At 36.4% G+C, this 24058-nt stretch overlaps 2 protein-coding genes across 7 annotated transcripts in view; one reads left to right on the top strand and one right to left on the bottom strand.

Moving 5' to 3' along the window:
* THEMIS (thymocyte selection associated) overlaps window positions 1-24058 on the top strand; it is a 189255-nt gene that overhangs the window by 111191 nt on the left and 54006 nt on the right. For all 5 annotated transcript variants that reach the window (XM_072965848.1, XM_072965847.1, XM_015235764.3 and 2 more), the window contains one exon: window positions 565-1613. In XM_072965848.1, the coding sequence (XP_072821949.1) occupies window positions 565-1613 (1049 nt within the window). The remainder of the gene's footprint in view (window positions 1-564; window positions 1614-24058) is intronic.
* C8H6orf58 (chromosome 8 C6orf58 homolog) overlaps window positions 15117-24058 on the bottom strand; it is a 108828-nt gene continuing 99886 nt past the window's right edge. Inside the window, exons 8-9 of one of the 2 annotated variants that reach the window (XR_012074988.1) lie at window positions 18282-18379; window positions 15117-15583 (exon numbers count right to left, since the gene is read on the bottom strand). Coding sequence is in view for 1 of the 2 variants with exons in the window: in XM_072965852.1 (XP_072821953.1) it covers window positions 23189-23203 (15 nt within the window). In the remaining variant the exon portion in view is untranslated. Of the gene's footprint in view, window positions 15584-18281; window positions 18380-23155; window positions 23204-24058 lie in introns of those variants that run through there. The other variant, XM_072965852.1, reaches the window with a different exon arrangement.

Below are 24058 nucleotides of genomic sequence, written 5' to 3'. Positions count from 1 at the left end.
GCAGGATGTATATTGTGGGCCTTACACAGAAAGGGTCTTATTTGAAGTACCAAAACTTTCTTCTAAGATAATTTTACATACAGTGTCAGGACTTCAAAAGCATGACTCAAAACCATGTAATAAATTTTCTGGGAAAAAAGCACACACATATATATACCTTTAAACACATATATATGTGTTTAAAGGCATATATATTCGTGTATGTTATGTGTGGTAAAACTATGAAGGAAAACAAGGAAATGGTTAACATTGAAATCAGGACAATGCAACCCTTAGGTTGCAGTAAGGAGGATGTGATTTTGGTGAGGTTTGTAGAACTCCAAGGTACTGGTTTATGTCTATCTCTGAAGCTAAGCAGAAGCGGATATATGGGTGTTGGTTTTGTTTATGATCTATTTCATTTTTAAATTTAAAAAAGGAAAATCATACATAAGAAATGTTATATCATGAACATCTGAGTTTTTTTTAATGAAATTTATCTCTGGTACCTGGAGAGATTCTAATATTACTTTAGAGCAATATTTTGATGCACAGAAATGTCATAGTCTTTTTTTCCTTTTCCAGACAGAAAAGATATAGTCCGTATCCTCCCCAGTTTAGATGTTGAAGTTAAAGACATTACGGACAGTTGTGATGCCAACTGGTTTCTTGAGCTGTTAACAACACAAGATCTTTTTGAAATGACCAGTAAGGAGTTCCCCATAGTGGCTGAAGTCATAGAAGTTCCTCAAGGAAACCAGCTACCCAGAAGCATTTTACAGCCTGGGAAAACCATTGTGATCCACAAAAAGTATCAGGCATCGAGGATCTTAACTTCAGAAATTAGAAGCAATTTTCCTAAAAGACACTTCTTGATCCCCACTAGCTACAAAGGCAAATTCAAGAGGCGACCTCGGGAGTTCCCAACAGCCTATGACCTCGAGATAGCAAAGAGTGAAAAGGAGCCTCTCCACGTGGTAGCCACCAAAGCTTTTCATCCCCCCCTTGATGAGCTGTCATCTGTATCTGTCGGGGACCAGTTTCTAGTGCATCACTCACAGACAACTGAAGTCCTCTGTGAAGGAATCAAAAAAGTGGTAAATGTTCTGACCTGTGAAAAAATCCTCACAAAATCCTATGAGGCAGCCCTGCTCCCTTTGTACATGGAAGGAGGTTTTGTAGAGGTGATTCATGATAAGAAACAGTACCAGATTTCTGAGCTCTGTTCACAGTTCCGCTTGCCCTTCAACGTGAAGGTATCTGTGAGAGATCTTTCCATTGAAGAAGACATTTTGGCTGCTATACCAGGACTACAGTTAGAGGAAGCTATCACAGACTCGTATCTCCTCATAAGTGACTTTGCCAACCCCAGGGAGTGCTGGGAAATTCCTGTTGGCCGCTTGAATATGACTGTTCAGTTAGTTAGTAATTTGTCTAGGGAGCCAGGATCATTTCTAGTCAGGACTCTGGTCGAAGAGATCACTGAAGAACAGTATTACATGATGCGGAGATATGAAAGCTCTTTCTTGCACCCCCCACCTCGACCTCCCAAACGTCCCTCAGTGGAGGAAACAAAGTTAACCCTGCTAAACTTAGCAGAGGAAAGGACAGTGGCTCTGCCCAAGTCTCCCAAGGTAAGGCTATGATTTTGCAATTTTTCCTCTTAAGTGTTTTTCTGGAGGCAGTTTATTTCAAGTCTCTTCTGAGTTTGGTTTTTGCTTACTTTTCTTCCTTTCATGCCATATTTGAAATGAGCCTTTCTGATGCACAGTAGATGATTGAACATCAACAGAGCATAAGCTGTTACAGCATTTTGTATTTTGATGCTTAACCAGTAACTGACAAGAAGTTTATATGAAATTAGAAATAGCAGGGATGACATTTGATTATTGCTGTTTCAGTGGGTTTTGGTAATTAGGAATGATTTATAAGCTGCCTCAGAAGCAAAATCTCTTTTTATTTTGGAAGGACTGTTCATTTATTTCTAGGTGGAGTTGTTTTAATACTTCATCCAGGAAATGAATGCACAATAAACTCCTTTCTTGTGGGGGGTTACCAGTAGCATGCATCTATAACACATGTCTTCATTTTGTTTCATGTGCAGACGGATATAAAAATAACTTGGCAGAGCTGGGTGTGTGAGAATACGCGCGTCTGCCCAAGTGCTGCCTATTTGAGAATTGTCATCTTTAACGGTTCTATTGAAAAACAAAATCAATAAAATTGCAGACAGTATGAGATCATTAAACAATCAACAACTCCATAACCACTCTAAAGATTTGGGGAGGGGAGGGGCTACAGCTTCATATCTGCTTGAAATCTTTGCCTCTTGAAAATAGCCTGCTGAGTGCCTGGAGAGCACTTGCCCTACACCACGGAGCACGGGTCGTTTATCTGGGCAGCAGTGGTTCTATGGTGTGTGGAAAGAGTGCATTCTGGCCGGGCAGATGTTGTGCCAGCAGCTTGGGGAAACAAAGCAATTAGTAAAACAAAGAGAGATGCTGTGTTTACTCTCTGTACTCAAGAATGGTAGCAGCCTCGGGCTTCAAGGATGTGAGTATGGAAATTCTGCTTTTCAAAGATTGCATTCTGATTGTATGCTGGGGAAATCCAGTAAAGATCTTCATTCTCAGGAAAACATAAAACCAGCAGAAATTTCCTTTCTAGAAAAACAATTCTGAAGAAATCGTTTTGAATTAAACAACTGTTTCCAAATAATGTTGATTAACAGGCTGCTATTAATGTGGAGAGTGTCTGGCTTCTCCTGTTTAATATATTTTTATTACTGAATTGAATGCTGTGGGAGATGGAATGCTGTTCTCATTTTCAGTGGGAGGCAGAATAATGTCTCAGCCCACTACCCCCATTCTTTCACCACCACCCAAATTATCTATGCTTAAACCTCCAGAACTATGAATATATTATATGGGATGGCAAAAGAGACTTTCAACATGTGCTTGAAATTAAGGACCTTGAGATTATCCAGGTAGATACAAGTTAATCACAAGAGTCCTTAAAAGACCCTCCTTCCTCAGTTGAGGTCGGGGTCAAAGAGATGTGACTGCAGGAGAATGTTAGAGAGATGCAGGGTTGCTGCCTTTAAAGATGGAGGAAGGGATCATTGAGCCAAGGAAAGCAAATGGTCTGTAGAAGCTGGAAAAACAAGGAAACTGTCTTCCCTAGAACCTCCAGAAAGGACCACAGCTCTGGCAACACTTTGATTTTAGCCAATGAGACTCATGTTGGATTTCTGACTTGTAGAGCTCCAAGATAATAAATTCATATTTATTATCATAAAATTGGGAGGAAAGAATAAATAAAACTTGAGATAGAAAAATCTGTATTTATGTTAGCACTTGTTTTGTTGGAAAAGTGGCTTTTTTTTTTCTTTTTCCTTTCAATGAATTTATTAGCTCATGTACCCTTGGCAATCCCAAGGGTATAGCTAAGCTTCAGGGACAATTAGAAGCAGGATCTAGAACACGGCCATAGTGTCTGTTATAGTCAGAGAGGAAGAGATCAAAAATCCGATAGTACTAAGAAGGCATTCATAGAAAAAAAAATGCTTACAAATTTTTTAAATGCCCTTTGACAGAATTTCAGGTGAAAACAATCTAAGTGTTTTATTAGGAGTGAAACTCACAAAACAAAGTTATGTGTAGGTTACTGCTTGGAAAAACCTCCAGTCTTCCCCCTGTTTCTCCTTTACTCTCACACTACTACCACACTCACAACACCTCTGACACCAGATGTGTGTAAATGTTCCCTCAGCAAGCAATTCTTTGACAGCGCTTGGGTGTCCACAACTAAACCCAATTCTGACACTATCTACCTGGAGATAGCGTCAGCTCCCACGGGTTAAGGGCTCCCCGCCTATGATGCTGATTTCGTAGTAGGTCCCTGGGTTACCTACAATTTCTGTCTGACTTGGCTGCAAATCAGAGGTTCCCATGACCCCATTCTTGGGTTCAATTAATTTGCTAGAGTGGCTCACAGAACTCAGGGAAACACTTACTTACATTTACCAGTTATTAAAGGATATGATAAAGAACACAGATGAACAGTCAGATGAAGAGATACCATACATAGGGCGAGGTCTGGGAGGATCCTGAGAGCTCAGGAACTTCGGTCCCATAGAGTTGGGGTGCAGCATCCTCCTGGGTACATGGATGTGTTCACCAACCTCCCAATTCTCTGAACTCTGTACTTTTGGGATTTTTATGGAGGCCTCCTCACTTACGCATGATCAATTATTAACTCCTTTTTCAGTCCCTCTCCCCTCTCTAGAGGATAGGGGTTGGGGCTAAATCCAAGCTTCTAATTATGGTTTGGCGTTTCTAGCGACCAGCCCCCATCCAGAGAGCCATCCACAAGCTCACCCAAAGTCGCCTCATTAGAACGAAAGACACTCCAATCATCCAGGAAATTCTAAAGGATTTAGGAACTCAGTCAGAAACTGGGGTCAAAGACCAAATATTAGAACAAAAGATACCCCTAATGCTCATCACTTAGGAATTTACAAAGACTTCAGGAACTCTGTGCCAGGAACCAAGAGAAGAGACCAATACATATATTTTCTCTATTACCTCCAGCTACTAAAACAGCACAGGGAAATATAGTCAAGATCTTGTAGTAGCTCACAGTGAAAAAAATATGAAAATGAATGTATGTATGTTAATGTATGACTGAAAAACTGTGCTGTACACCAGAAATTGACACATTTTAAACTGACTAAAAAATAAATAAATAAATAAATAAATAAATAAATAAATAAAGTAAACACCCAATTTCTGAATGTCCAAAAAATTTAAAGACCATAAGACATAAATAAAAGCAGAATGGGTTGACCAGACTAAAATAAAACGAATGCAATTTTTGACTAAATTCATATGTAAATAGAATTCCAGATGAACTTAATAATTCCTAGCTGCTTATTTACCAGTCAGACCCCACATGGAATTCTTGTGTCCCTCTTCTAAAGAATGGTAAGTAAAATTGACACAACATTGTAAAATGATTATAAATCAATAAAAAATGTTAAAAAAAAAAAGAATGGTAACTAAACTTTGTTAAAATGTTAACAGTTGCTTGTTAAGGGGTTAACAGGCTGGGCCATTTTCTTCTGTGAGTGATTGAGGAAAGTGATAGTCTAAACTTGAGTGACTTGGCACTAGATGGTATTAATTATTTTAAACATTTAAAGAGCCATTTTGTGGCAAAGAGTGCATTCTTATTTTCTATTACAACATTGGTTAAGAGTGAAAAAGATGACAATTTTGGTCTAATATGTTGGAACAGGTTTCTTGTCCGTGAAAAGGGTTCAGCAGAGGCTAGGAAACCCTAGGTCAGTGATGTTGTTAGGAGATTCTTGCTTGGTTGGAAGTTTATCAGTCAGTTTAGAAGCGTCTATGATTCTTTGTTTATGATTAGTTTTATCATTTCTGGTGTGGTAGATAAAGAACTATATTTTCCCTGAAATCACTTTAACATGTCAGAGGGTGCTATAATTTGCCTGTGTTCAGACCTACTGAACTCCTCATTTTCAGCGATTTTTCTCAGCATGAAGATAGAACTCCACTTAGTAGACTGATTTTGGAATTTAAGGGGAAGCTCTGTCAGTTTCTGCATAATGAATTCAAAAAGTCTTGCAACCAACCATTTCTTATTATCACAATGTCATCCTTTCATATATTTTTTATGTCTTCTGATATCTACATTAAAGCTCTTGTCTCTGGGTATGCTTTTGAAGTGATTGGATAGAACATTTTTTCTTATACTCTGCAGGCAGGAAGCAGCCATTGAAAACAAGCCTCTAGGATTTTGGATTGTATGTGGAATATTGCTTTAATTTCAGAGAACAATTTGTCAGGTGTTGAGGGACAAGGTGGGGCCGATGTTGAGGGCAGTAAAAGAATTTACCAAAGACAAAGGGTGAGAATAAAAAAGGCGTTTATTAGGTTACACTGCCGTAGACAGCAGTGGGCCACACAGAAGAGGGGTGCCTGTGTGAACACCGAGGGTCAGTTGTTGCGGTCTTTTATAAGGTAGGGTCCCAAGGTGCTTGATTGGCTTGTGCACAAGTCTCTGATTGGTTGTAAGTGAGGTAAGAAGTTTAGGGTCTGTAAAGGGCGGTGGGGTTTATGACTCTGGTAAGGTGGGCTGAAACAAGCCATCATGAGCTATTGTGAGATTAGGCATTACCTAAGGCTATTAGTTTCTTAGGGCGAACATGGCCAGTAAAGTATGTACTTTATCTGTTGAGAGATCACAGGCAAATATCTGAGAGCCCAGGATTGGGGGTCCTTGGACTTTGAAGGACATCAGTTGGCCCCACATCAGGGTTATTCAGAGTTTAAATATTCAAATTCACTTAACTCATTAAAATATCTTATTACATATATTGAGAAGAGTATCAGATGCTTCATTATATGTTTGCTTTTGCCTTCTCAGTGTCAGTAACTTTCCTAGATCATTTTTTGCACTGTTAAATAACAGGATAGTTGTACGAGCTGTCTAATAATAAGAAACTAAATATACTCAGTATTAGCCAAATTCACCCATAGTAGGTATCTATTGTCAGTTATGAACTCTACATATTCACCTGAGAAGTTTAGAAATGAAGACTGCCTAAGGACAGGTTATAGGAACCAGGATAAATAGCATTGTTTTCCAAGGTAAGATTGTCAGCTGTTCTCTAATACATAAATAAGAAGGAAAAATCAATTATAGCATAAATTTCAGAATTGGGGTTTAGATATAAGCAGGGGCAGGTGAGTTAGGGGATAGATTTCAGCACAGATGACCACATCTCTCAAAGCTCATGAAGTTTTACATTGAAGGGTTTTTTGTTGTTTTAACCATTTGGGAGAATAATGTATGAGATCTAAAAAAGGGAATGAGAATGTACCCAGTGACCCCTCAAAATTCCTTTTAGGCTTATGACAATGTAGAAATAGTATCTCTAAGATTTGTGCATTCTGATTCTTAATCAGATGAAAACAGTCTATTATAAAGTGACTAAATAAATGAGACTGGGCCTGAAATTCTGTTCTGAATAAGAATGCTGTCGGGTAAACTCTCCTTCCCCAGTGGTTAGTTTCTATGTCAGAAGTAGTTTCAGATAGTCTGAAAGAGCATATACTCACTGGGGTTTTTGCCTGTCGTGGATATATATGGCTATGACTTCTGAGTGCCACATAGGAGAAATGTAACTTCTGTATTCTGATGAAAAAGCCTATAACCAGATAGAAAAACAAACCTTTGGTTGAAAGATGAGATATTCCACTCCTTTGGAGACTGCAACTGGGACCAGAAATCTTGCATTTCACTAACTCTGTTTGGCCATTTAATGCCCAAGTGTCCACTTTGCTGCCGGAATTTCTAGATTTCTGTCGGACAAGAACACCCATAGGAGACATTAAGGCAAAGAGCAAGGGAGGCAGTAATGGCAAGGTACTGTGAATTGAGCAGAAAACAAACCCTGTACCAGAATTAGAGTGAGGGCTGAAAAAGGCAGAAGGAAAGCAATAGTTTCTGGGAGGTGCAGAAAGAGAACACTTCAACAGCTGCTGCTGGGTGCTAAGACTCATTTCTAATCTAGCATAACAGAATGGCTGAAAAGTGTTAAAGAAATCCACACTCCTAGGTTAAATCTAGATCATTAGAGAATAATATTACATCCACTCATTTGTTGTCTATAGGATGTAGTCACAAACGGTGTGATTTGTTTTTGTTAACCTTATACATTGTAAAGACATTAAGAATATTTGGATTTGTAATCAACTCTGCATCCTTGGAGATTGATGCTTGCCCATTCTTGGTATGTCTTCTTGGTCTAACACAGAAGCTGTAAGTAAGTCTGTTGCCATGTGAATAAGGAAAATTAATGTTTCAGCTGTTTTCAAAGACCAAAGGCAAAGAATGCAGAATACAGACATACTTTAAAAATTGGAGTTTTAAACCTGAAAATGAGAAAAATAAAGGGAACCTATGATCTTCCTTTAAAAAGTTGACAAATTTAAGCTATGAAATGCAATTTTAGCATATTTTTTAGCAGATATTTGAGATATTCTTAGGGCAAGATACGTTCAGATTAACCCACACTGTGGTTTTTGAGTTGCTTGAGGTTTGTAGTCTGGTAAATGACATTTGCCTGTTAATAGTTGACTATAGTAGGAGGAAGTGAAAAAGATGGGAGAAAAGGGTAAAGGATGAATAAAGGAAGTGCTGAGTTGAAAATAAGCCAAACTTGAGTTCCAGCTGAAACCTCACAGTTAGAAATCTGTGTCCAGTGCAGCGTATTTATAATTCTTTTGTGCTTCTGGAAGTGGGAGAGTAACCAGAACTTTTCAAATTTTACTCTAGTTGTGACATGTACTACATTAGTACTTCTAGCTGAAAAGTTGAAGAATGGTTTAAGTGAGTTTTGAATGAAAAATAATTGATTAGAGTAAGGCATTAGAAAACATTGCCTGATTTTAAGGGAATTACAAGCCAAAATAATGAACAAGTTATCAAACTAATAATAAAATATTCATTTTCTGTACAGAATTTATGTCCAGAGAACATTGTTTTCATTCTGGGATGGTTGAAGTGCACTCCTGCTTGGAAATACTTTAATGAACCAAGAATTTGGCCCTTTTTTTTCTTGTTCACAATTTTAAACTTTTTTTTATTGAATAATAGTCATTTTACAATGTTGTGTCAAATTCCAGTGTAGAGCACAATTTTTCAATTATACATGAACAAACATATATTCATTGTCACATTTTCTTTTTTGCTGTGAGCTGCCACAAGATCTTGTATATATTTATCTGTGCTATACAGTATAATCTTGTTTATCTATTCTACATTTTGAAATCCCAGTCTGTCCCTTCCCACCCCCTGCCCCCTTGGCAACCACAAGTTTGTATTCTATGTCTATGAGTCTGTTTCTGTCTTGTATTTATGTTTTGTTTTGTTTTGTTTTTTTAGATTCCGCATATGAGCAATCTCATATGGTATTTTCCTTTCTCTTTCTGGCTTACTTCACTTAGAATGACATTCTCCAGTAGCATCCATGTTGCTGCAAATGGCGTTATGTTGTCAGTTTTTATGACTGAATAGTATTCCATTGTATAAATATACCACTTCTTCTTTATCCAGTCATCTGTTGATGGACATTTAGGCTGTTTCCATGTCTTGGCTATTGTAAATAGTGCTGCTATGAACATTGAGGTGCAGGTGTCATTTTGAAGTAGGGTTCCTTCTGGACGTATGCCCAGGAGCAGGATTCCTGGGTCATATGGTAAGTATATTGCTAGTCTTTTGAGGCATCTCCATATTGTTTTCCACAGTGGCTGCAGCAAACTGCATTCCCACCAACAGTGTAGGAGGGTTCCCTTTTCTCCACAGCCTCTCCAGCATTTGTCATTTGTGAACTTTTGAATGATGGCCATTCTGACTGGTGTGAGGTGATACCTCATTGTAGCTTTGATTTGCATTTCTGTGACAATTAGTGATACTGAGCATTTTTTCAAGTGCCTGTTGATCATTTGTATTTCTTCCTTGGAGAATTGCTTGTTTAGGTCTTCTGCCCATTGTTGGATTGGGTTGTTTGTTTTTTTCTTATTAAGTTGTATGAGCTGCTTATATATTCTGGAGATCAAGCCTTTGTTGGTTTCATTTGCAAAAATTTTCTCCCATTCCATAGATTGTCGTTTTGTTTTACTTATGGTTTCCTTTGCTGTGCAGAAGCTTGTAAGCTTCATTAGGTCCCATTTGTTTATTGCTTTTATTTCTATTGCTTGAGTAGACTGTTCTAGGAGAACATTTTTGAGATGTATGTGAGATAATGTTTTGCCTTTATTTTCTTCTAGGAGGTTTATTGTATCTTGTCTTATGTTTAAGTCCTTGATCCATTTTGAGTTGATTTTTGTGTATGATGTAAGGGAGTGTTCTAGCTTCATTGATTTACATGCTGTTGTCCGGTTTTCCCAACACCATTTGCTGAAGAGACTATCTTTATTCCATTGTATATTCTTGCCTCCTTTGTTGAAGATTAGTTGATCAAAAGTTTGTGGGGAAATTTGGCCCTTTTGAGCTTTCAACCAACTGAGAATTTTCTCACTGGGGTTAGTGAGGAAGGAATGATGAAAAACATTAGTTAATACTGTTCCTTGCTTCTCTCTCCCATCTGTGGAGTCAAGAACTGAAATATCACCAAATATGTGATTATTTTATTTTCAGTATCAATATTGCTTTTAACTGCCCCCCCAAAAAAGTAAATTAAAAAAATATTTATTTTCCCAGTGGATTTGCAAAAAAAAAAATTGAATAAAATTTAGAGTAAATTATTTCACATTCGATTTCTGGATTTTACAAAGGTTAGAATGGTTTTTAATTTTCTCAAATGGCCATAACCTGGAAATCCCATTTAGAAATAAGCAACTAAAACAGAAGAATCAACAGTTTAGAGTGGTTAATGCATAGTATGTCTGAAGGAGGGCATTTGAATTGCCAACTTCTTATAATTCCCTATTGCAATTTCAGTGCCCAGAATCATTGAGCTGAGTATGGGCTCACTAGGTATTTAACTTATGTTTTTTTGAGCTCAGTACCTTCAGGGGTTTTTTTTTTTTTTTTTCAATTTTAAAAATCCAAGGAGTGGTTGGAGAAATCTAGAGAAGGTAAGTTCCAGCTGGCTTTGCCATTTCCTAAACTGATTTATGTGAGATTTCCATTACTATATTTATCAGTTCTGAATTTATTTCAGAATAAAAACCCTGCCTAGAAATAAATTGATAAGACATAAGCTATATATTTGAGCAAATACGTTTTGCTACAACTCCCCAGTTTCTTGCAAGTCAACCGTTACTTTTAATCTGTGATGTCAGACCTACATAAGTGAGAACATATGCTTTGCTTTGCAAACCAAATTTCCTGTGTAAATGTTAAGATAGAAGATGAGCATAAGATGGCTCTGAAAGAATGACTCTTTAGGCTTCCAAAAAATTAGTATTTTTTCAAGAAATTCATAGAGAAAGAAATGATTCATATAAATGCTTTATTTAAGGACAAACTTTCAGCCAGGCTTTTACAGCATTAAGCTCTTTTTCATTACACTTCATCCAGACTCTAACTTCAGTATGATCATATGTCATGATCATGATGATCATGCTGAAAAACACTTCTAATAAAACAAATTGCTTTTAGCTATTTTATAAGATATGCCATTATTTAAGACTTTTACCATGAACCAATTACATAGCTAGTTTTAAATCAGATGAGAGAAAATTAAGGAACTCTTATAAAATCAGATGGCCGTTGACTAAAAATTTAGCCAAACAGAATAATTTTATGTATCAGAGACCACAAGAACTGTATAAGAAGTCTATTACCATTTATACAGACGCAAAATTAAAAAGGGCTGATTGTAAAATTATGGAGTTAGGCAATGTATAAAAAGCAAGAAATATTCGTTATCCTAGTATGAGAAAGAATGAAATTTTAACTGATGACATTATGCTTATTTAGATCACTAAACTTTACATACCGTTTGTCCTTAATAGATGTTTGCTATTGTTTTTTTAATTAAAAACTGCACAATTATCAGTTGTGAGATAAGACAAAACATAAAGTTATGTGAAGGGTGTTCCTTCAATTGTTATCCAAGAATAGGATTTGCCCTACCTAAGCTATTTTTCTCCTCATTGTCTCTGGTTCCAGTTTCTCCCCTGAGCTGTAATCATTTTTGTTCTTTCCATTCATCCTAGATTCTTCCCAGCCAAATTGTCTCTCACAGAGTTGTCAGGTATCCTGTATTCAATAAAATTTCTTAAGGTCTATGATAGAGACTGGGATCAGTAATTAAAAAACCTCCTGCCCATTACTGAGCTTTTCCTCTGTTGCTGGCATTATGCTAGGTGCTTCCATGTATTATTATCTTATTTAATCCTTCATGAAATGGGTGCTTTATGAAATGGGTGCTATTATTTTTTACAGGGGAGGTGACTGAGGCAGAGAGGTATGCAATGGTCATGGTTACAAGTGACACTTGGGTTGCCAAATTTTATGGTCAGTCCTCAGTCCTCATTTTATTTACATACTAAGTGGTGAATGCAGTTGAACACCCCTTGCTTTTAGAAAACCTTTGTCTTCTGGAACATCATGCCTTCCTGGTTTCCTTATGCTGCAGTGGTTGAATTTTCTTTTGAACTTTTGTAGGTTCTTGCTCTGGCCTTCCTTACCTCTGCATGTTCAAATACCTTAGAGCTCAATCCTTAACCTCTTCTCTCTCCATGCTCACTTTTTAAATTCCTATCTATACTCACAGATTTCTTATTGTGTATGTATTAAATGGCTCTCAGTAGAATTAGTCATGCATATGGATTTATTAAGGAAAGCAACTGGAAGTGATCTCATATTGTTTTTTTAGAAATCTGTTTGATTGTCCTTGGATGTCATCTTTTAAGGGAAGTTCAGTCTTTGATAGATGCCAGCCTTTAACACTAAGTCTGGTCTGTGGCAGTTACACGGTTTTCATCTGTATCTCTGGAAGATAGCAAAGGTCAAAGAAGTAATCACGTGAGAAAAGACATTTCCTTCTAGCATGTTATTCTTACAAATGTGGGTGTATAATGCTCAGGATTTTTCTTTCCTGATCCAGTAAGTGAGAAAAAGCCAGAGCTCTCCTTGAATTGAGACGTTAGAATTTTAGAGAGGGTCTAAGGCCATTCCTGGCATCAGCAGAAAGATCTTTAATAACAATTCAGATTTAGCTGAAATAAACTTCAGAAACTAAAACTAAGACTAGACTAGAACTAGTAATTTTGGAATTTCCCTTGAAGTAAGTGATAACACAGATACAGAGAGGATAAGAAGCCGTTTCTTCATTAAGACCTATAAAAGGAAAAAAACTAATAAAGATGAACAGGTTAAGGAGCTCAGAATAATGGACACATTCTTAATAAGCCAAGAAAAACCAGAGCATATTACTGCTACATAGAGAAAAACTAGAACTATATAATTGCAATAAAAGATTGAGGAGAAAGACTTAAAAATCTGTTGGTTTGCATTTCTTTAAATGTTACTCTAATTGTACATTGTATGTACAGTGCATTTAAATTATTTATATCTATAATTATTTTTAAATGTTGAATATAATTATTTTAATTTTTTACATTTATTTTAATGCCTTAATTGTGTGCCATTTACTTTGGTAAGCACTGGAGACACATTTAGTGAATGAAATACAGTATCTATGCTCAGGAGACTCTCTGTCTAATGGATTAGACACAGGAAAACAGACAGTTAGAGTATGGAAACTGGAGAGAAGAGTCCTGTTAGGTGGCGAGTACAGGGATTTTGAAGACAACTTATTAAGATCGCCTATTAAAGTGTGAGGATGAGCTCAGAAAAGGATATTTAATGTTCAGGTTGAAATATGTACATTTAGACAAGTAGAAGTAATAAGATGTAGAGTAATGTTTAGGGTGATTTAGCCAGAAGGAGTGTTGCCCAAAGAATGGCCCCCATCCCTGATGAGCCAAATTGAAACTCAGAGACAAGGTCTTAGAGCTTAGAAGAAAAGAGACAGTTTTATTCCTTTGCCAGGCAAAGGGGGCTCACAGCAGGCTAGAGCCTTCAAAACTGTGAATCCACCTTGGGGATGGGGTGAGTGATTATATAGCCATAGCTCAAACAATAAATCAGTAACAATGAACAGAATCATTTTCTCGTCATAAGACTTAGAGTGGCTCATGATGCCTCCAGGTGACCAATTCTATAGAGGCTATCCGTTGTCACTTTTTCAATCTCTTTATCTCATAAGTGCCCAAGGCGTGGTCTCCTTGGTAATTCAAGCTATTTTGTAAGGTTACAGTTCTGTGACCTTCTCCCTGGAGAACAACTCAGAAACCAAGTATGATTATTACTTTTGATTACTGGAATAAAACAGAAACAGTAAAATTGATAGCTTTATTCTAACAACGGTCCTGGAACTGTAAGTAGCAACTTGTCAATCAGGTTGGTTGACTGTTTTAAAGGCAAGCATAAGAATAAGCAATCTGTTAGCCTAAATGTGGCCATTTTATTCTCCTTCAGGAGCATCTCCTGTTGGTGGTAGTGTGAAGGCATAACTCTATCAAGATCTAGGAGCAGTTTAAAATGACTGTAGCACAAAGTGGTAATATCAGGTTGGAAGAGCAGAGAGGGTCAGATATAAAAGGTAAATCATTATCAAGTGTCTTAGCTCAGGGTTAACAAGTTGTTCAGTTCACTTCTTAATCACTCTGTTACAGATGGAAAATGGACTTTCTCAATACTAACTTATTAGGTTTCCTGTCACACCACACTTTCCGTGGTCAGAGCTCAGTTTTCATGTGACTTGACCTATCCTTCCACCATCAGGTGATTACGTAATTGTGGACCCCTCTCTGCTTTTCTAACTTCCTAAGGATTGTTACTATGTTCTTGGGGACCCCACCTACCATTCCTTATCTTTCCTCCCTTTAGTCATTTATTTTTTGTTTTTCCAAAAGGTAAATTTTTTTGTTACTTCGTCCCTTCTTTGATAATAGTTTTGGTGCCCCATTTAATCCACAGCTCTAATTTTTAGCTTCGTACCTGATACAAACTAGTTCATTTTCTCCTTTTCCTCCTAACTGATAAAAGAAATAGTGCACTTCATTCTTCTAGTACAGCAAAGAATGAAGAAAAACAAAATCAGTTATTCCATATTAAAAAAAAAAAAAAGACTGGTCCTTCCTAAACTGCTCCATTTTTTAAGGAATTTGGACTTCTAAAGAGAAAAAAAGTGACTCATTGCACTGGAATTATACCAGAGGCCCAAAACCTGAGAACTAAATGTGACTCATGAAGCCCCACATACTTTAGAGTGAACTGCTAGACTGTCTATGCAGGACTTGGAAGATGAAGTTCCTACAGTCAGTGACAACAGCCTTTTGTCATATCTTGGAAGTCAGAAGCAAATGTTCTGTAAGTGCTAGGGCATTTCTCCTCACCTCAGGTGAAGAAGGAGAAAAGTTGAGAAGTTAACGAAGTGAAGAGAGAAGGTTTATTTTTCAGGGAGTTGACCATATTCTCTGAATTTTCTATATCCAACATTATAGGTAAAGGAAGTTGGGTTCTTCTGTCTCAACTCAAGTTGTGTGATGAGGTCTTCGAGTAGTTTACTTGGAGATCTTGTCATTGGGCTATGAGAGTTTGAGGAAAATAAGAACTAGCATTTGACAGGTATCTACAAAGTCTAAAGGTCAGAGGATATGATTTCAGAATCTCTCTTGGGGTAATTGATATTGGGAATAAACTACACTTTCATCGGTGGCTGAGCATATGTTCTCTGGAGACAAGATGTGAACTTGAGGGAGGGGTAGGGACCTTGACCAATGGACATATTTCCTGAAGCTGAGGGTACTAGGTGTAAGTGGCTAGCCTTTGTCAAGGAAGCTATTCTGTGGCTCCCAGTTAGGATGATTTCCAAGTAATCTGCAGAAGTATCCCATGAATGAATGGGCTGGTTTTTAACTCTTGCCATGTCCAAATTACAGAGATTATCAGCAACACAAGACTGTGTATCCTTCTCCTTATTCCATTTCTCCCTGTGCTGGAGAAGTAAAAAAGAGGTTAGTGAGTAAAGGAAGGAGACAGCAAAAGGTAATAATTTAGAAGTTGACCATATTTTTTTCTCTGTTGTAGATTTGGAAGCCTCGTAAGGGCTTAAGCAACTACAGAAAGAAGCCTTAAATTAGGGAAGGACTCTGAGATTTGGTTGTTATGCTAAACTGGACTGGAGTTAAGTGGCTTTTACACAGATGTGGGTTTTTGTGAACTATTTGATCAGTAAAAGTTATGGTATTTCCCCAAAGTTTTATGCGGGATTAGAACAACTACTAGTTCACAGAGATTTGAAGGGATATAAAAGAGCAAGAATGAAAGTTGGTTTTGCTTATATTCTATCAAATCCAACTAGTTCAATAAATTTCTTATAAGTGTGTGTTCAAGTATGTGTTTGTGTATGCTGCCATGTGTGGGTATCTCTGTGTATGAATATTTATGTATGAGTATATATAATGAAATTATCTTCTCCTTTTAGATATCAAGTTTTCTTAATGTCTAAAAATCAAATAAGCCCTCAATTTCATGTAATTTTTGTCATTCCAATGGCCTTTTCTTTATTTCCTAAAATTTATGTGGGATCTTTATATTTTCTCCTTTTGTTTCTTTTGCTTTCTTGGTCATCACTCTTTTATTCATGAATTTTTTGTTTTATATTTTTTGATGTACAAAAAGCTATACTCTCTCTCCTCTCTCTATGCACACACACACACACACACACACACAGATATGTAACTTGTTGAATTTGGTGATAAGTATACATCTGTGAAACCATCAACACAATCTATGTCGTGATCCTTATTTATCACTTCCAAAAGTTTCCTCCTTTCTTATTCATTATTATTCTTCATTCTTACATCATGTTTATTTTTCAGTCACCATGGGTCATCTCAATACAGGTATTCCAGCTGCATCAGATTGCTCTGGTCTTTAGTGCCCTGCCCCAAACTATGAATTCAAATTGTTCTCTTCGACTTTTCAAGGAACCACTAACAATGCTCTTTTGAGTAAACAGGAATTTACTGAGGGTCTAGTGATAATAGCTAGGAACAAGACGTGAAAGTTCTAAATCCTAATGCCTAATGATTAAGCCTTGACCCTTAACCCTCTTCAAGTTTTTTCATCTCATAAAATCGATGCTTTTCCATCCAGGATTATCTATTTTTTTAAAACATGGGGAAAAATCTGGAAATTAGGAGAGTATGATTCTTGTCCTGGCTCTGTTACTAGTTTGTCATGTGACCTGGGGTAATCTTAGCATCCTTGACTATATAATGAGATTGGAGTAAATAATCAGTACTATTTCTTTGAGCTTAAATATACTACCAATCTATGATTCTGTATTTATACACTGGTCAGTAAAGAATTAAAAGTAACTGAAAATCTTCATTGAGTTCCATGAAATATCATCAACAGGTTGCTTTGTTATAGCTGAAGAATTTTAAGAGAAGAAACAGAAGTATCCAAAAATAAGCTTATGGCATTTTGGAAGGATGGTGGTCTTCCTGGTGACATTGCCTGTGAGAGGAGCCTTTATTTGTCATGCTTGATTTAATGGAGTCTGTTTCATCTTCTTAATTATGTGTTTAGTAGGATTTGGCCTCCATTTTTTCCTTTCATACTTCTCTGGGAAGATTTTCCCAGGAACTGCGTCTTTTCAGAATCACCATTCCCTCGTCAGTCCCGCCTTTCCAAAACCTGTTTTATTGTGGTTGTGTCACTCCATTAGATATGCACGTGGTAATACCCCAGTCATCTTTTTATCTACTTCACCTTAAAGTTTCCTTGTATTTTACACGCTTGAGATTCCTTTCTAGAGCTACCAATTCCATCTCCATGTTGCCGATTGGAACCCATTCTTCGTGTGTAATTTGTCTGTTCTCACCTAGATAACACAGGGCATCTGATTCTGTGCAGTAGTGCATGCTAGTCCTTCCAGAAGCTAACTCAGTTTGTTTTCAAAGGAACATAACAATATTGTTTTCACTGTCTCAGAGGTGTTACATTTGTGACTCTATTTGGTATTGAGAGAGCGGAATTAAGACACTTAAGAGGCAGTGAAATGAAAGGCAGAAATAGCTTGTTCTTGAAAATGGAACGAAATCTATTTCCATTTAGCTAAAAGCACAAGACCTTTCTAATCAAACATTTAACATCATGACCTGGCCAGGGAAAAAGTGTATTTGCTCAGTTATAATTGGTTCAGCTCACAGAAGTGGATTTCTCATTGTCTGCGCAGCTACAGGAAATATGGTTAATAAAAGCACATGTCAGCCTGACTGAAGCTGTTCTATAAAGCCCTGCCAGACCACTCTGTACAACTGTTATTTCCTATTATTAGAACTAAATCTTGAGTCATGGTTAAAATGTAATCAGTGTTCAAGAGAGTGGTCTGTAGAGGTAAGCAGTAATTCAGATTTGATTGGCAACATAGGCTGTTCAGGGAATAGTTCAAAATGAGAAGTGTTTTGAGAGAGCCAGAAACACAATTCAAAGTGATGATTCTCAGAATTTTCCTAACATTGGGTTGTTGATAAATATATTACCAATTTTTCAAGTTCTGTCCTTCCTAGCAACTGTAATAATAATACACGGTGGTTTTGTGTACATGATCTCATTTGACCCCTAAAACACAGCCTTGTGATATAGGTATCATTATCACTATTTTGGTAGTTAAGGAGACTTACCCAAGGTTCCCAGGTTTGTGGTCAGTGTCAGGATGAGCCTTTCTCCCTGCTCACCTGCCAGCAGAGCCCAGGCATTTCTTATGGTCCCATGATGCCTCCTGGAAAGGTGGTATATGAATATCTCTATCAATTTTCTGCTCTATTGTTGCTTGCATGGAATCCATGTTTATTGTTTCCATCATTGGCAAAACAGAGCAACAGCACCTTCATCATAGGGTGGTTATAAAGACAAAATCCCAAGAAATAACCTGTCTAAAAATTAACATGTCAAAAGGGAATTAATATGGCCCATCTAAAAGCTCAATTTCAGTTGCTTTATATGTAAATTTCATAATTTGAAATAAAGTTATTTCCTTTAGGTAAAAGGCATTATGATTAGGTACATCAGTAACATAAGTTTAGAAACAAGTACATTTATCTTTTTATATAAAAAACGGTGTTGTTGACACATTGTTAGAGAGAGGGGTATTGTAAACCATCTTCCTCTTTCGATCTGCACTGATTCTGAAGTTCTGTGTGTTAACCAGATGAGCAAAGACTGTGTTAAGCCAATACACTTGGATTGTATACAGGCGTTGCTACCAATTTTGCTTTGAACTTTATTTGAACATTATAATTAATGTCTCTCTACTTGTATTCTGTCTTCCTCTCCCATAGAGCAGATATAAGTTTCTGGATATTCCTCACTTAGGAGAATTTTCCAGTTTGAATCAACTACGAAGCTATCTTGACCGCAATTTCTTTGAAATTCCTTAGTATTTTTTTTCTTTACTACCTGATAAAATTAATATTGATGTATCTGTCTTATCTCCTTTGTTAGACCAGCATACACCAAATACCATGTTTTAAATGAGTGTATGACTAGTCTCAAAAGATGCTTATTAAGTCTTTGTCTAGGGTTGAACAAGAGAATAAATTTTCACAACACTTAAAATATCTCCCAGAGAAAAACATTTGAATTATATACAGATCTCATGTAGTTTTAGTACAAAGCTAAATAAAGACTTATTTCTAAGCAATATGCTAATCATGCTCAATTGTTTATCAAACCGTCTATCAATTGGTTGGAATATGTAGATATAGCAAAACAACACAAAGCAGAACAAACAAAAACAACCATTACCCAGGATGTGCAGGCCTTGTAGGTTATTACAGAATATTGAAAGGACTCATTTTTTTTTCTGTGACTGAGAGAGGGAACCATCACAGAATTTGGAGCAGAGATGTAGTGTGATGTGACTTATGCTTTCAAAGAATCACTGTGGCTGTAAGTGGGTCCCAGATTATTAATAACAGCAATGCTCATGACACCGAAGCTTTGTTTATAAAATGTAACCCAAGATATTATGACCATTTTATTATTATGATTTTGAAATTTATTTGAAAATATTTTTTACTATATGAAAGCAAATAAAGTCAACTTTATTTCTCTAATATTTTGTCATATTCTGAGCAAGTGGGCAGAGGATAATGAGAATTAAGTGAGGTAACCTTGTCTGAGCAGAATTTATAAGATATAAAAGTGTATTGCCTATTCAGTGATAAAACAGGAGAATCTCTGCTGGTATGATTATTTTTGTTGTGTCTTTTCAAGAAAAGACATGGGAATAAAATGTTAAAAGAACTTATTTTCAGATAGGATACTACACTCTAAAAATATACTTTAGTACCATGTTATTGCCAGTAAATGATTACTCTCAAAAGTTCAGGTAGTTCAGACTAAAACGATAATTATGAATAACATTGATTTCTTTAATGAAAATGTCAATAATGGTAAAAAAAAGCATTATTCTTTTTCCCCTTTACATTAGTCTCCTAACCTTTCATTATTCAACAATAGAGAGAGCTGTAGGATAAGTTAGGAGAGGTCACAAGACTGTTTAGCCTCAACCCCTAGATCTAATTGTTGGAAGGCAGTTCTCTGTGAATGCTTTTGTGTCACCACGGGGTCCAGACTTTCTAAGGAAAGACCACTGGTAAGCTTGGTTAAAGGATGGTTGAAGAACAACCATGTCCTGGAATAATACAGAGACAGTATATTGCTTCAGAGGGATTTGGAGACTTCTCTCTCCTGTAGATATCTTGCACCCCAGAGTAAAAGTCTCCACCTATTCAGAGTGGCAGATGGGCCACTGTGCCAGCCAAAGCTCTGAGTGTCATGCTTTTGTGAGTTTGTGGTACAACCCTTCTGTAGGTGGAGTAACGTCATGCTGCCATAGCTTCACCAGTGCTAAGATGCTCCATGAATAATAAACTGCATTCTGACCTGTAGACTTTGTGTTTCCTGTCAGGATATCCATCTATCTGTCTGTCTATCTATCTATCTATCTATCTATCTATCTATCTATCTATCTATCTTCTATCAGTCTATTGATCTACCTGTCTACCTACCTGTCTGTTTCCCTACCATCTACTTACCTACCTATCCATCAGTTTGGCAGTCTGACTTCTCATTGTATAAGTAGAATAATGTCTCAGATCCTTCACAATTTCAGATTGAACACCGATGTGTTCCCTTCTTGAGGCTCATGCCATATTGATGTTTGCATTGTTGAGGAATGGGACTCATTATATGATATTAGTTGTCAAGATATTCTGTGTAATTTGTTCTCCACGATACATTAAAAAAAAATCCCAGAAACAATATGTGTATAAACATTGAGTTCTTCTCACACACATATTTGCAGGATAGGTGAAAGCATTTCCATGGCTGTGGTGATGGATTTGAGTTTCACTGAAACACAGTAAGTTTAAGGATGATGTCATCTAAAGAACATGATGACATGAATGTAGGAGAGTGTCATGCTGGCATACTCAGAGGACTGATTGGTGATCTCTGGAGTTTTTTTTACCTGCATGAGTAGATATGCAAGGTTTTTGCTTTCTGGCTGGAGGAGGAAGGTGATGAGGTATGTGTCGTATTCAGTTTGTGTGTATGCAAGGGTGCTACAGAGAGCCAGAAAGTTGGGGGATTTAGAATATGAAAGGGATGACTTGATATATCTTGATTTGCCACATCAAGGATCCAATCAAGATATTTTATGTCTTAATTGCCACAACTGTTATGCAGTGTTGAATAGTTGCTGCTGGTTGTTTTCAATAAATGTCTTAGTGATAGGGCTATTCCCAGAGAGTGTGTGAAGTCAGAGCAAAGAAAGGCAAGTCCTACAAAAGGAGCTTTTCCAGGGAGCTGCCACATTGATATAATAGTGATAATGCTCTAAGAATGAACCTTTAAAAAAATTGTTTTATTGTGGTAAGAACACTTAATAAGAGAGCTACTACCCTCTTAACAAATTTTTAAGTGAATAATACAATATTGTTGAATATAGGTGCATTATTGTACAGCTAATCTCTAGAACTGACTCATCTTGCTTAACTGAAGCTTTATGCCCACTGATTAGTAATTCCCACTTTCCCTTCTTTCTACTAGCAACTACCATTCCACTCTGATTCTATGAATTTGATTACTTCAGATACTTCATAAAAGTAGAATAATGCAGTATATGTCCTTCTATGACTGACATTTCACTTAGCATAATGTTTTTCGGGTCCATCCACATTGTCACAATTTCATAGAATTTCCCTTCTTTTTTAAGGCTGGATAGTATTCCTCTGTGTGTGTATGCCGTGTTTTCTTTGTTCATTCATCTGTCAATGGACATTTAGCTGGTTTTCGCTTCTTAGCTATTATGAATGGTGTTACAGTGGGTATGAAAGTGCTTATACCTCTTTGAGATCCTGATTTCAATTATTTTGGATAAATGCCTGAAAGTGGTATTGCTGGATCATATGGCAGTTCTATTTTTAATTTTTTGAGGCTCAAAACCCTGTGTGCCCCTCTGGTGGCGATAAGGTTGCTGATTTTCACAGCTACTGTGATTAGAAGGCTGCTGGGGTTCAAGGCTACTGCAGAGCTAGGGAGGGAGAAGGGGCTAAAGAAAGTCAAGACCCTAAAAAGATCGCTGTTCTCATCCAGATTCAGTCATTTTTCTTGAATAAAAGCTTCTTGAATTGTTGCAAATATTTAGTTAATCTCTAGAGTTTTTAAAAAACTGATTCTGATGATTTTTGCCAGTGTTCATTGCTTTTTTGGATGAATGCAGTTTGGCGGTTCATAGACCACAATTCCTAACTGTTGATCTTGGGCAAATCAGTTAAAATCCATATATCCTTTCCCCCCCAGTTTTTACCTTTGTAAAACAAAGGTAATAACATGCCTCAGAAAAGTTGTTGTGAATATTAGGCAAGTCCATTTAGGAAAAGTACTGAGAATGGTATCTGGCACATAGCAAACACCCAATAGACACCAGCCAACAAGATCTGTTAAATTCATTTTAAATGCGTAAGTTCAGATATTAACAAACTTATCTTTTTTCAAAAAATGTGATATTATATTCACAATATAAGCCACATTTTATTTTTTCTGAATTAGTTTATCTCAGTAGATAGATTTATAGATTATATTATACAAAGTTTCAGACCACAGTAGTTGATAATGTTTTATAATCCATTACATTGAATATTCCCTAAGGCTTTTTGAAACAATAGCAGATGGCCAATCTGTTGTAGATATTATGATTATACTTATGTTCAAATATGTATGCTGGAAATTTGCACTAAAACAAGGTACTTTTGCCTTTTGTTACTTTAGAAAAATAAGCCTGTTGTATTTATTTATGTGCTTTTTTCAATGTGGTTTATAAAGTTGTACTTTTTGAGAGGATTATCTCAGGATGAAAAAATAAAATGTATAACATTTTATGAGATACATAGAGTTATCAAAGTTGTTCATGTTTTTATGAAATATTTTAAATTTTAATAACAAACAAAAATGCTTCTTTAAGAGAGCTCCTTCCTAGGGTAAGTGGATATTAGACGATGTGGCTCTTGCAGTGCCTTAAATGTCAGCAAGCTTGAGCCTGTCAGAGAAAGTAAATGGAAATTACATGAATGGGTTTAAAATACATTCAAAATGACTAATTTAGAGTATTTAACAATAATAATTAATTGTGAAAATCAGCAAAATCTTGGGATTTCCCACTAGCTTCTAAGTTATTTTTCATTCTTTAAGTCATGCAAAAAGCAATTTAAAGGCTTTTGGTATTTAGTTTGAATCAGCATATCTTTGCACACACATGGACATTGAATTCTGGAACTTATCCAGTACTATCAACTTGGTTTAGCATAACTTCATTTTTATGCTAAGTAGCTCATGACTGGCAGAGCCAAAGAAATCTAGTAAATAAATTTCACTTTTTATGGAATAAGAATTCCTTGAAGACAGTTCTCCTGCCTCTCACCTTTTAGTGAGTTACCTCAATGAAAAATTTGGACTTCTAAATTATTCACTAGAACTTCTTACATTTTTAGATTTCTCTGAGACTGTAAACATCATAATGATGTTAGTTTAAAAGTTATTGCCATTGTTTTCAGGAAAAAGTCATAGGAATTAGAATCTTTTGGAAAGTATACTTATTAAAGAGAAGAGTGTCATTTATGGAATGACAGAAATGGGAAAATATTTGAGTGATTCTGGCTGTATAGAAATGAACTATCACATCCAAGTTCCTTCCAGAGTATAAACTCAAGAGCTTACTCCTTCGGCAATTAAATTATAAAGAAGCATTTTATTAGCTCAGATATGAGGACTCTTTCTTAAAAATCCCTAGTGAACAGGTAAACAACTCTTTCTGAAAAATGGGCAAATGATGAATTGAAAATTTACAGAACTACAAATGACCAAACAATATGTTGAAACACTTTTTAACCTCACT

The sequence above is a fragment of the Vicugna pacos genome, chromosome 8 (genome assembly GCF_048564905.1).
Source record: "Vicugna pacos chromosome 8, VicPac4, whole genome shotgun sequence".
Taxonomy (NCBI): domain Eukaryota; kingdom Metazoa; phylum Chordata; class Mammalia; order Artiodactyla; family Camelidae; genus Vicugna; species Vicugna pacos.
The sequence above is the reverse complement of the archived record's forward strand: the minus strand, read 5'-3'. Positions and strand labels throughout refer to the sequence as shown.